This window comes from Nicotiana sylvestris, chromosome 2 (genome assembly GCF_000393655.2).
Source record: "Nicotiana sylvestris chromosome 2, ASM39365v2, whole genome shotgun sequence".
Classification (NCBI taxonomy): domain Eukaryota; kingdom Viridiplantae; phylum Streptophyta; class Magnoliopsida; order Solanales; family Solanaceae; genus Nicotiana; species Nicotiana sylvestris.
In genome coordinates, this window is record NC_091058.1 from 48,008,015 (window position 1) to 48,019,729 (window position 11,715).

At 35.9% G+C, this 11,715-nt stretch overlaps 1 protein-coding gene across 3 annotated transcripts; it reads right to left on the reverse strand.

Moving 5' to 3' along the window:
* Positions 1 to 789: 789 nt before the first annotated feature.
* On the reverse strand, positions 790 to 11,414 carry LOC104219135 (exonuclease 1). Of its 3 annotated transcripts, none has more exons than XM_009769768.1 (16): positions 11,083 to 11,414; positions 10,065 to 10,184; positions 9,137 to 9,260; positions 8,920 to 9,057; positions 8,596 to 8,805; positions 8,234 to 8,409; positions 8,062 to 8,134; positions 7,101 to 7,224; positions 5,557 to 5,735; positions 5,400 to 5,451; positions 4,959 to 5,327; positions 4,657 to 4,880; positions 4,498 to 4,546; positions 1,417 to 1,639; positions 1,131 to 1,322; positions 790 to 1,041 (listed from the first exon to the last, which is right to left on the reverse strand). In XM_009769768.1, the coding sequence occupies exons 1-15, from the start codon at positions 11,241 to 11,243 to the stop codon at positions 1,241 to 1,243; spliced, it is 2,304 nt and encodes a 767-aa protein (XP_009768070.1). In that variant the 5' UTR covers positions 11,244 to 11,414; the 3' UTR covers positions 790 to 1,041; positions 1,131 to 1,240. The 3 variants fall into 3 exon arrangements, with proteins under 3 accessions (XP_009768070.1, XP_009768069.1, XP_009768071.1); XM_009769767.1 differs by having other exon boundaries at positions 5,536 to 5,735; XM_009769769.2 differs by lacking the exons at positions 10,065 to 10,184; positions 11,083 to 11,414 and adding an exon at positions 9,345 to 9,460 and having other exon boundaries at positions 5,536 to 5,735.
* Between the last annotated feature and the right edge of the window lie 301 nt (positions 11,415 to 11,715).

Sequence of the window (11,715 nt, forward strand, 5' to 3'; positions counted from 1 at the left end):
TCAACCTCCAAGTTATTACCTTTACAATTGCTAGATTTAGCTATATTGGCACCATAGTACTATCATAATTGCATAAACATGAATTTTTCTTAATGCATTGCCTCTTTTACAAAGAAAATATACATATTAGTTTAACTTTGAGGCATAATAATACGATCCGAAATCCGATCCAATCCAAACTTTAAAATCCAATCCAATCCGATATAATTCGGATCGGATTCGGATTGCATTTTCTAGAATCCGAAATCCAAAATTCGAGTCCAAAATGTACTAAATCCGATCCGATCCGTGCACACCCCTATTAATTCAGGTGCACATTAATAGGAACATTTCCTTTATTCCTCCAGCATTATTTTAATAAATCCATTAAAAATAAAAATAATCTAACAATGATATATAAAGCATGTCAAGATATTTCATGACTAAAGTTTTTTGCATTCCTAACTTTGCATAAAAGTTAGTGACAAGGACAAAGAGATATTTAGACTCGGAGAAAGAGTTACCTAATATTCTGGAAAATGTTAAATCACCAATTCGCAAGGTGTGGACTTTGCTTTTCAGAATCTAGGATACTGAAAAAAAAACATATACCCAATTAATCAGGCATTTTCTCAAAAAGTGCTTTTTCAGATCGACCAAATAAGCATTAAGAGTTTGCAAATTAACTCCCAAATATGATCATTTTGAAGATCAATCAAATCGCGCACTCTTAAATCATCTAATCCTACATTATTCATTCTGTGAGGGTTGAAGTCAATTACAAGACACAAATATGTTGCAATTCAAATATAACAAGAAAGACAAATATGAACCCTCATAGAATGAATTAAAGTATAGCTTCTCTACTATATTTCTCAGTAAAATTACAAGGAATGGGATATGAACCTTCAGATTTTGGGCAGCCAAAAAAGCAAAAACAATGGCTTCTCCATAATATTTCTCAGTAAAATTACAAGGAATGTGATATGAACCTTCAAATTTCGGGCAGCCAAAAAAACAAAAGAATGGCTTCTCCATAATATTTCCCAATCAGAGCTGACCCTGAATTAAAGAAACTGACAGAGTTTTAGTTACCTAGAAAACTTAAGAGACAAAGAAACTGTGAATTTAGACAAGAAATGCCCACTCACCAATAAAAATGAAAATTTAGCAGGAGCTGGTGCTGAGTGAAATTTATAGTTATCAAGCTGAGGGCTGCAGAATTCAGTATATGCAAGTGCAGGCAGTGTAGTTGCAAGTTTTAAACTTTACGACGTGCTAATGATCGCTTCTGATTTGTTGGCTTGTATACGAACTTGCTTAGATCCATGTTACTAGCGGACCTTCGGTCAAAAGGTAAATTCAGAGATGGCAACAAAAAGCAGAAAAAATTTTAAGCTAAACATAAACTCAGATGTCTAAAATACTATTGCTTACCTGTTAGTGCTGGTATTCTTAATATCTTTTAGAGGGGCTCGGAGCCCACTGGCCCGAGAACCATTTGAGGTGAATCTAAACGATGATATGACTGAAACAAAACTTTCTATTGATTTCTCTGCTATTTGGGAATAACGTCCTAAATGAGAGATGTTGGATCCAAATTTCCCTTCTCCGTCCTTTGTTTCGTTAGTTGAATCATCCAGGTCGGAGCTGAAGTTGCCTGAAATACAAAGATGTTATGATGTCTCTCCTGTAAAGAGATTCTAGTAAAGGTAACCAACAAAAGCATGTGGATGAAGGAGATTCTTCTTAATTGTATGACAAAGCCTTTTCTTTGCAAGCAATGGTAGAGAAAAAGAAAAGATAAGACAATATATTAAGTGTTCAAATTATCGCATGGAACAGATCTACAATCGCTTTAGAAGTTAAGAAACTCATCGGATCATCCAAATGACTTGAAGAGTCAAGTCATGGAAAATTGAAGCACCATCCTCAAGAAATATATCCAATATTAGCACATCTCAACTATACTGTCCTAGTTGCAGGCACATATCAAATGTTTACCAGCGAAAAGTTCATTGGCGGCAACAAAACAAAGAAGGATCTTTAATTACTATCGAAACAAATACACGTGCCTTCTTATGGCAATTCCAGGCAACAAATCATGAGGACATAGAATTCTGTAGCAACTTCAAGATTGTTGCATGTCTTTAGGGTTAAGTCCAACATGTACTCCTAGGCTCTTACAGTTTTGGTTTAACCAAGCTACAACGTCAAAAATGAAATGTTTCTTAAACGACAGTTTCCTGAAAAAAAAGAGTTGAGATGAAAAAGTAAAGGATTGTTATTAAATAGTACCAAGTTGGTAGAGAAGGAGTACATCAGGAAGGAGAAAAGGTCTGCCTTCTATTTCTATTTTTATTTTTATTACCTATCTTATTTGTAAAAGTTGTGGTTATTGTTCTTTTTTTGTCATACTCTGAACATTAAACTTGTATTTCTAAATGAAAGTTAATCATGTCAGAAAAAAGATGGAAAATTTGATCAATTTGACCTTGTAAAGTGAATGACGTCGTTCTTTTTAGTAAGAAAGGAGTATCGCATTCCAGTTTTTGCTGCTTGGGTTGTTGAGAATCCCTTTTTATTCCAAAACAAAGAAGCCAAAGCTAAAGCTCTTAGAATCTATGACTACTTAGGCTAAGAAAGATAATAGTTGTGCTGAAGGATCTGAAAGGAATTCAAAAGGTTTAGAAGCATAGCAAATCAAAGTTAAACAAGAACTTTCATCCTGACTGTGAAAGGGTTAAAACTGTAGACAATTTGACAAGAGACAAAGACATGTATATGACAGATGGGACTTCAACCTAAAAGTTTACCACAAGAAAATAAAGAGAACCTCTTGAGATCCCTAGTCATTTCCTAACATCGGAAGGACACGGATATTGGTAAACTGGTAAAGATGAACTTTGGATGGCTGAGGGCAGATCTAATCTAATGTTGCTTGCAACTGAACGAAAATACTTGAGCGTCTGAATTCCTTTAACCTCCTCAATCTCTCCTAAGTCCAATTCAGTATAATTTTATTGACATTGACAACTGTACCATTTTGTAGTAAGTCAGAAAAAGCCTTAATTCCTGTCAAACCTCTCAATTAAGCACCACATTTCTTGCCTGAAACTCACATATCCAGAAGATGAAAGTAGCAGAAATGAGGATGTTGAGATGGATGTGCGGCCACACTAGGATGGATAAGATTAGGAATGATGACATTCGGGAGAAGGTGGGTGTGGCTCCCATTGATGACAAGATACGGGAAGCGAGGCTCAGATGGTTCGGGCACGTGCAAAAGCCCAAATGCCCCGGTAAGGAGGTGTGAGCGGCTGGCTTTGGAAGGCATGAGAAGAGGTAGAGGGCGGCCTAAGAAGTATTGGGGAGAAGTAATCAGGCAGGACATGGCGTGACTTCAGATTTCGGAGGACATGGTCATTGATAGGAAGCTGTGGAGGTTGAGTATTTGGTTTATAGGTTAGGAGGTAGTTGAGTCTATTTCTACTTCGTACCTATGTGAAGCTAGTCTGATAGGATTTTTGGCTTAGAATGCTAGTGGTTAATATTGTGTTCTCACTGCTCTTCGCTTTTCATAGTGTCGGGTCTATTTACTGGCTATTGCTTTTGCTTTTCATCTATTTTCTGGTCTTTATACGTTGCTATTATTCTTATGGTATCTGTTGAGGGTACTGATATATTGTCTCTTTTCGTCTTCTTGAGCCGAGGGTCTTTCGGAAACAGCCTCTACTCCCTCGGGGTAGGGATACATACTACCCTCCCCAGACTCCACTTTGTGGATTTTTATTGGGTCGTTGTTGTATCGGACTGAAACCTCCTCCCCCAGACCATTCCTTCATTTTAGGTGGAATTCCTCATAGTCTAATTTTTTTTGACTTAGCCTCTTCCTTTAACTGTCTATCAGCAAGCAAACCATCTTTTTCCCTATTCTTTAATTAATGGAACTCGGATCACCAGTATTTGCCAACAACATCTAATGAGTGTTTCCTCTTTTCAGCCATGAGCAAGACAAAATCCAGCTTTCTAAGTGCCAAAAAGAGGAACAAAACCTTTGATATTTCTAATAGGGGAATTGCACTAGTGCCACATATATAACTTACATTGGTAACAATCGCTAAAACACATGTTCTAATACCAAATGACATGTGTGTTCTGCTTTTTTCAATTGCAAAGTTCCAACCTTCACTAGTATTAATGAATTGTAGTATAGATAACCACAAACTGGTCCCTACATCAACCACAACCTTCATATCTTCAACATTGTACATAGAAGAAAATAAACCTTTATCGCCAACTTGTTAATTGATCTTTTATTTCCGCTTTCCAATTATATAGTGTAGCATTTGGTTAGCTTCCCCAGATACATTAACTGTTACGAAAAAGTAAGTGCACAGCTCCAGCAGTATCAACACAAATTAGGAGTATCAAAATGTGGAGAGAAACAATTATTGGAGTAAAATTATTTTCACATCTCTGATGAGTTCAATATATTGCTTTTGGCCTTGTACATACCTTGATCTGCAGATATTTCAGCCTCTAAATATTCACCCCTTTCACTTTCCTATTAAAGAAAGACAAATTTGGTGTAACAAGCTGCAAGCTTGACTAAATTTTGCATCAAAACGAAGTGAAGATGAAAGGAAGAGACACATCAATGGAAAAGCAACTTACGGTTTGAGCAGTGTCAATGAAGGTAACCTTTCTTTTCTTTAATCTCACTTCACAGCAGTCATTTTCTGAAGAAGCCTTGGGACTGGTATGTTGCAGCTCAGCAGCAACATGCGAGTTATCCTGACAATTTTCATTCTCTTTTGTTCCTGCTGATCGCTTGTGCTGAAAATAAGAACTCCTTACTATTACTCGTTTGTTCTCTTTCTCTTTCTGTTCAGTATCACCTGAGGAACCAAAAATGAATTTATTGTCATCAGGAGCATCATCCTTAATCAAAAGATTATAACTATTAATGTACCAACCATTTCCTGATGATGGCTTATGCTGAAAATAAGAACTCCGCACAATGGCAGTTTTAACGACTGCTGCTACTGTTTCATCCCTTGCATCTGAAATAGAATCACAATCATTCTCCTGAATGCTTCTATGAGATTTATCATTGGCAGCCCCATTTATCTCACTCTTATCATCCTGATTATCTTCCTTTTTCTTATTCTTCAGAAAATAGGAGCTCCTCACTATCACTTTTCCTTTTTCAGCTTGCATTGTGCTCTCGCTCAAATCTAAAGCACGCTCCTTACTCAATGTCATGCAGGGTTTACATATTGGATGCTGTAGCGGAACAGGTTGTAGTCCTATATAATTTGCAATTTCTTCCTCTTCCAGTCGTCCTGCTCAGATGATATAAGGAAAGAGTGTTTAACTGCACTTATTGATGTTCTAAAAAAAATCTATATATTTACCTTGACTTTTTGACTCCAAACACCTGGAAGCTTTCAAGAGAATATCATCTACCTAAAGAGAGGAAATTTCTACTATTCAGACAGATGCAAACAGAATTCCAATATGATACAACAATGTTATTCTCAGAGTATTAACTGCAAAACTGTCTTTCCTCACCGGAGCAGAAGATACACCCAGAAGATCAGGCGAGGACATTGGCAAGCTCAAGAATTTAGGAGAATCAGCTCCCTTCTTACTGTCTGCCCAAGGGTATGACACTCCAACCTCTGAATTTGGATTAACAGGGCTAGTTCTCGGTGCCCTAAATTTCTGCTTTGCTTCAAGAGAAGCAGTGCCTATAAACAGTTAAGGAGCACAGGGACCTATCAAACCAAGTATTGGGAAATTTACAAAATGCAGATTTGCGCCATAAACGGGAGGAAGAGAAATGATTTATGTTCAACTACCTTGGGCATCTTTGCTCCTCAATATAGTGCATTGCTGAACATTTGTGTTCGAATTAGTCTCAGACCGGTCATTAGTTAGAAGCTCTCAAAAGAATATCATCATCCACCTAAAGAAAGTGTTTACTGCAACATTCTTTTGTTTGTTCTTTTTGCTTAAGATTTATACGGCATGATATGCTCTATATTCAAGTTTCACTAGGTAGTTCCTAAAACAGTGGCAGATGCTATGACAACCCGGAGTCTGAAGATGCTAGGTGAAAGGAATTCGTAAGTTGGTCCACCAAGTTTTGAATCATGTGCAATTGTCCTTCGGGATCCCAAAAAAATATGAAGGAAGAACTATGGGAAGATCACCTCTTTATGTGTTGACTAGTGAAGAGAATAGAATGATTTTTAGGGGATGAGAGGATTCATTGTTATTTTTTTATAAGGATGTTAAGAGCTCCCTTCTATTTTATTTTATTTGTTGTTGGTGTAAAGAGGAATTCCTCCTTGTATATACATTAGCTAGATTCTTGGGAGGCCTGAGGCATACATGTAATACAGCACCTTTTAATAGTCACACCACATTGGTCGTATGAATGAAATTCGTTGACTTACCAAGAATATCTAGGACACCGCAATGCTTCAAAAGCTTTGGAGCTGCTGAGAGCACTAGACTTAAAAGTTTCAGGGAATCATACAAATCTAGAATCTGCAAAGCATTGAATCCTACAAAAATCTAAGCCTCCAATGCCAGATTCAAATGTCTGGATGTAAGTTCTCAGCAATAGCTGGGACAAATCAAATTAAAATTACTATACCTCAATCCTTAGTTGGATTCAACTATATGAACCCTCTATACTCAACCAGCTCTATACTGGCTGTTTTGATTCTAATATTGGGAAGTAATATTCTAAAATCAGAGGTTATCTTAGTCTCCTACTTATCCCTACACTGACATACACGTCTCCAACCAGCCAAAAAGATCCTGGCAAACGTCAGACCTAATATATAGTCCTAATGTATTCAGAAAAAAGAAAAAAGGGATATATTAACGAAATGCCATTTTACATTGTAAACAGGAGGAAGATAAATGATGTATGTTCAGAATTCAGATACCTTTAGGCGTCTTTCCTCCTAAATATACAAGGTACGCTGCTAAATAACTGCTTTGTCTTAAACATAAAGAAAAAGAAAAAATCACCCTTAATGATGCTTTGAGCTTCCAATGACAGTAAAAGTGTAAAGCTAAGTACTTGTACAATAGGATACAGAAGTAATTGGTTAGGAGATTCTTTTGTGCAGGCAAATCAAGCTTCCTCCTTTCACCTTCCACTTTGAAGTTATTCAGTTCATAAGTCCTGCTATGCACCAGTTCAGCAGCATTGCATTCTTTCTGGTGAATTGAAATTCCATAACTTAGAAGTATTATAAACTTGATATGAAATATATTAAGGATAAGAAAAGGAAAGAAACAGTTGTCAGAAGTTACAGAGCAGCACACTCTCGTCATCCAATTTTCATAAAGTTGAAAAGAAATTTTTTTCATTTGCTTTTAAATGGATAAATATCTAGATAATCATAAAAGAGGAAGACACACAACAAGAAGCGCAGCAGAGGAAAGATGCCATATATAAAGAAAAACCAGTAAGTTTCATGCCGTCATTCATATCTTCACTAGAACAAGAGATAACGTCCATATATCCCTCAGATTATGGCCCTATGTTCAATTACTCCCTCTGTCCCATTTTAATTGACCTGCATCGACTTTCACAGAGTTCAAGAGTAATTTTCAAGTGAATCTTATACTGAGTTTGGTGGAGAAGGGTTTAAAAGTACGCTCCAAAATACAATAGGGTAGAGAATTGGTTAGAAGGTTGTTGCAACAGCTTTAAATGATACAATGTAGTATCCATTTATTAGGCAAGATTAGTTGGAGAAGAAATTGTAATATTAGAAAGAGGTCATTTTTTTGGAAGGGACAAAAAAATAAAATAGGTCAATGAAAGTAAGACAGAAGTAGTATATTACCAAGATGGTAAACCATAGGCTGCCTCGAGTTCCCTTCAAACCTCAGTTTAATGGGAACATGAATATCACTGAAGCTACAGCATAAATGCAGTAGTGCTAAAATCTGAAGGGGACTGTAGGTATAGCAACCAAAAGTTATTGGTCTTCTAAATCACGAGAATTGAAAGCAAGATATTTTAATAAATGAAATAGGACTAAATACCTGAAATGGCATCATAGTGAAAGGATCAATATTGCCTTTTGCTATTCCTTGAGCAACTTCTGTTTGTATCAACGTTCTCCTAGTTAAGGAATGACTCATAAAAAAAGGAAAACAAAGGAAATATATCGTTACATGCATCTAAGTTGCATCATGAATAAATTTGGAAGGATATGGGCCTAGGAAATCTAGATCTTGACTACCACAGACAGACAGCTCAGACAAATGAACCAGATCTTCAGTAATGGGATCATAAACTCGTTGATGCAGGAAGGTCATAATTGCTTTCTTGAAAGACTCTTCATACAGAGGAGAAACTGCAGCAGTATTGTACCTCAAGTGCTTAATGACCTGTAAATAAGCAAATTAGTATCCAATTATCATGCTTATGTAAATGCTCAATACCAAATGCAGGTCAATAGATAAGATAAGCAAATTAAACCGAGGAAGCAGGATTAGACTTTGGCAAATTACTATACTACATACAAATTTTTCTAAGGAAGTCAACATTTTTAATGCTCCAATAATAATATTCACCTTGTCATAGCTCTTGAACTTTTTTATAAGTGCATGAGCTTTTTTTAGGCCCATTCCAGGCAAGGACTGCAAATAGTCACAACCGCTCAAGATACACATCTCTAGAAGCATCTGCTTTGTGAAACCTGTTAAATTTAGTTCCTTATTCTGGTCCAGCTTGGAGCACCGAAACTCAAGACCTTGCCCAAACTTATCCATTTTGTAAATGATCTGGATTCAACAAGAAATTAGCGGGACTTCCATGATGAAGTACAAAAACATTGTAACAAATAAAAAGGAAAACTTTTTTAACAAAGTTGCCACTAAAAACGGCCAAAAGCTTACCCTAGGACAACCAAATGCTATTAAATCTGAATCTTCGGTTATAACAGCATCAATCTGTTTGCTGATGGCCAGAAAGGTCATTTGAGCATCTGCTTCATAAGGAGCCACTATGTAACATACATTTTCCCGCTTTAGGACCTTCAAATGCAAATATTAGATTATGAGAAACAAAAGGTTGACTTGTTAACCGTAATGAAATCATGATGGATTTTAGTACCTGTATTAGATCGTGAGCCACTGAAGGTGATATATCAACCGCCTTTTGATAGCACTCATAAGCAGCAGTCATGTTTCCATTAGCTTCATGCTCTATTGCACGAGAAAGGTTTTCTTTCCTAGATCTGCAAGAAAATGTGAGGATGAAGTTAGCAACACTAAAGAGCTTGCCATGATTGAGGGATGCAAATTAAGGTATTCCTTACTACCTTTAAGGGCTAGATATCAAGGCAAGAGAGGTGCGGTAAAGGTGATTGAAAGATTTGATTAGATGTTGGCAACATGGAAGGAGCAGTAACCTTCAATAGGGTAACTATTCCCAGTTATAGGTAAAGTAGTCAAACAACTGGACAAAGTTAGGAGGAAGGGAATGATGATCAACCCAAGTTCCACTATTATATGGATGTTGCAATGAAACCAAAGTACTGCGGAGGTATGGGGTAAGAAATCTACAGCAATACAAAGCCAACAAATGAATACAAATGAATACAAATGAATACAATAACGAATCTAACGCTACCGGAGAAAAAATAGTAAATGCAAAGCATGGAAATAACACATTAGTACCTTTTTTTTTAATGAAGTAAGACACTTCCATTAAAGGCATCAAGAAGATGCAAAACAAAAGAGAGTACAAGTAAATAGAGTGTGACTGCTCATGAACATCAACAAAAAACCTATGTTAAAACTAAGGAGCAGCCACAGTCCAGAAAATGATCACAACCAGATATATGTGCCTGATTGAGCCAAGTAAAAAGATTAAATAGACATTTAGCTTTAAGGGCATGGTTGGAGTTGATATCAGCTAATTCCTTTTGTTTTTTGTAATTTTCATGGATAAACTAGATGCAATATATCAAATATTAGTTCATTTAAAAAATTAAAAGGAACTTACAACGTAGACGTAAAAGTTAGGAGGTTACAAGTACCTTGCCCGCTTGTTCTCCTGTTCATTCTTCATTGGTAAGGGACCTCCATCAAACACAAGAATGGGTTTGACACCATAATGACGTAATAGATTTACTCTGTGCATGCAATAATCAATATGCCTAAAAGAAAATACAGCGGAAACATTGTCAGAATTTGTATTAAGCTAAAACCGAACTATTCACACTTCAGTCTTTTCAGCCATTCATTAGACTTTCGTCTTCGAAGAAAGAACTTTCTAAGACTTCCAACGCAATGTTGACTGTATTAGTGAGAGATGAAACTTTGTTTACTTCTCTAAAGGTAGTTCACACTTCCTGATCTCAACTAAATCTAATCTTAATGTGAAATCTATAATATATTGGGAGTAGAGTATTTTACTAATGTGATCTTAACAATTAATCTGCCCAACTTAGACAAACACAATGTAAGTTCCTTCTAAAAGTACATAAAACTTGTCGGACTGTTGTTCCATATGAATACCAGTTAGCAAACTCAAACCAAGAAATGAAGATATTATAAAATCCATAGCAACTATGCTGTTAAACCCCATTGCTACCGCGAATACAGAAAGCAAAGCAAAAATGTCCTGTTCAAGAATTGGTATAAACACATGGATTGAGATTTATAGTCCCTTTGCATTAATCACCAGCTGAATCTAAATTTAGTTCAAAAATTCATTTACTTTTTCCACATTTCACATAAATTGCAAAAGAAAGATCAAGAGAAAAAGAAATATACAAAACACATACAACGAAAAATGACATACCAAGGACCTCATCATGAATATCAAATCACAAAACTTTAGAAGACTGAAACAACAGGGAAAAAAATGTACCCAAAAATAAAAAACAGAAACCCCATAATCCCTCACCCATTAAATATTTAGTAAATACAAATTACAAAACAAACCAATAACAAAAGAAAAGAAAAGATTCATTTACCCATCAACTATCTTGATATTAAAAAAAAAAAAAATCAGCGGAAAATGAAATGTAAAGGAGAAAGAAAGGTGAATACTTGGTAGTGGGGATGCCTTTACAGAGCTCTTTGCTGCAAGAGAAAGCACCCTTGTGAAGCCAAGAATATGTATCAACAGCTACACTGCAACCCTTCAATTCTTTGATGTTTATGGGTAACATTATCGATTTCAAGAGGGGCAAAAGCCCTTGTATACCCATTATTCTGTTACCGTATTCAATTCGAGAATATTTGCAATTTTGAAAAATGGGATTGAGCTGGAATTGCTGTTAAAGCCCTAATTTCTGAGCACCCATTTGATAGAGAGGGATAGAATTTAGAAACGAGGGAGAAAGGGGAATGGCAGGAAGTGTTTTTTGAGAGTGCACTAATTGGGGTGTCTATGGAATTTTGCAGGTAATAGGTACGTAAGTAATTAAAATTTAGTCGTGTAAAGATAAAATCTGAATAAAAAATTTTTTAAAAAATAAAAAATCATATGAGATTATAGTATAATGTGCTGAAATTTCATAATATGTTGGAGGAGTTTCAGCATAATATCCTAAAAATTTATACACAAGAACTTCAAAATCCAACATATTATGCTATAACTTTTCGTATTTTCAATTAAAATAATATGTGGTGGAGTTCCAACATAATATGCTGGAAGTTTATGCACATGAGCCCCATGAT

Coding starts and splice junctions, on each gene's coding strand:
- LOC104219135 (XM_009769767.1), bottom strand. CDS start 11,243: ATGGGTATACAAGGGCTTTTGCCCCTCTTGAAATCGATAATGTTACCC. Junction 10,185..11,082: donor AAAGGCATCCCCACTACCAA/GTATTCACCTTT, acceptor ATTTTCTTTTAG/GCATATTGATTATTGCATGC. Junction 9,261..10,064: donor CAGGAGAACAAGCGGGCAAG/GTACTTGTAACC, acceptor ATTTTCTTGCAG/ATCTAGGAAAGAAAACCTTT.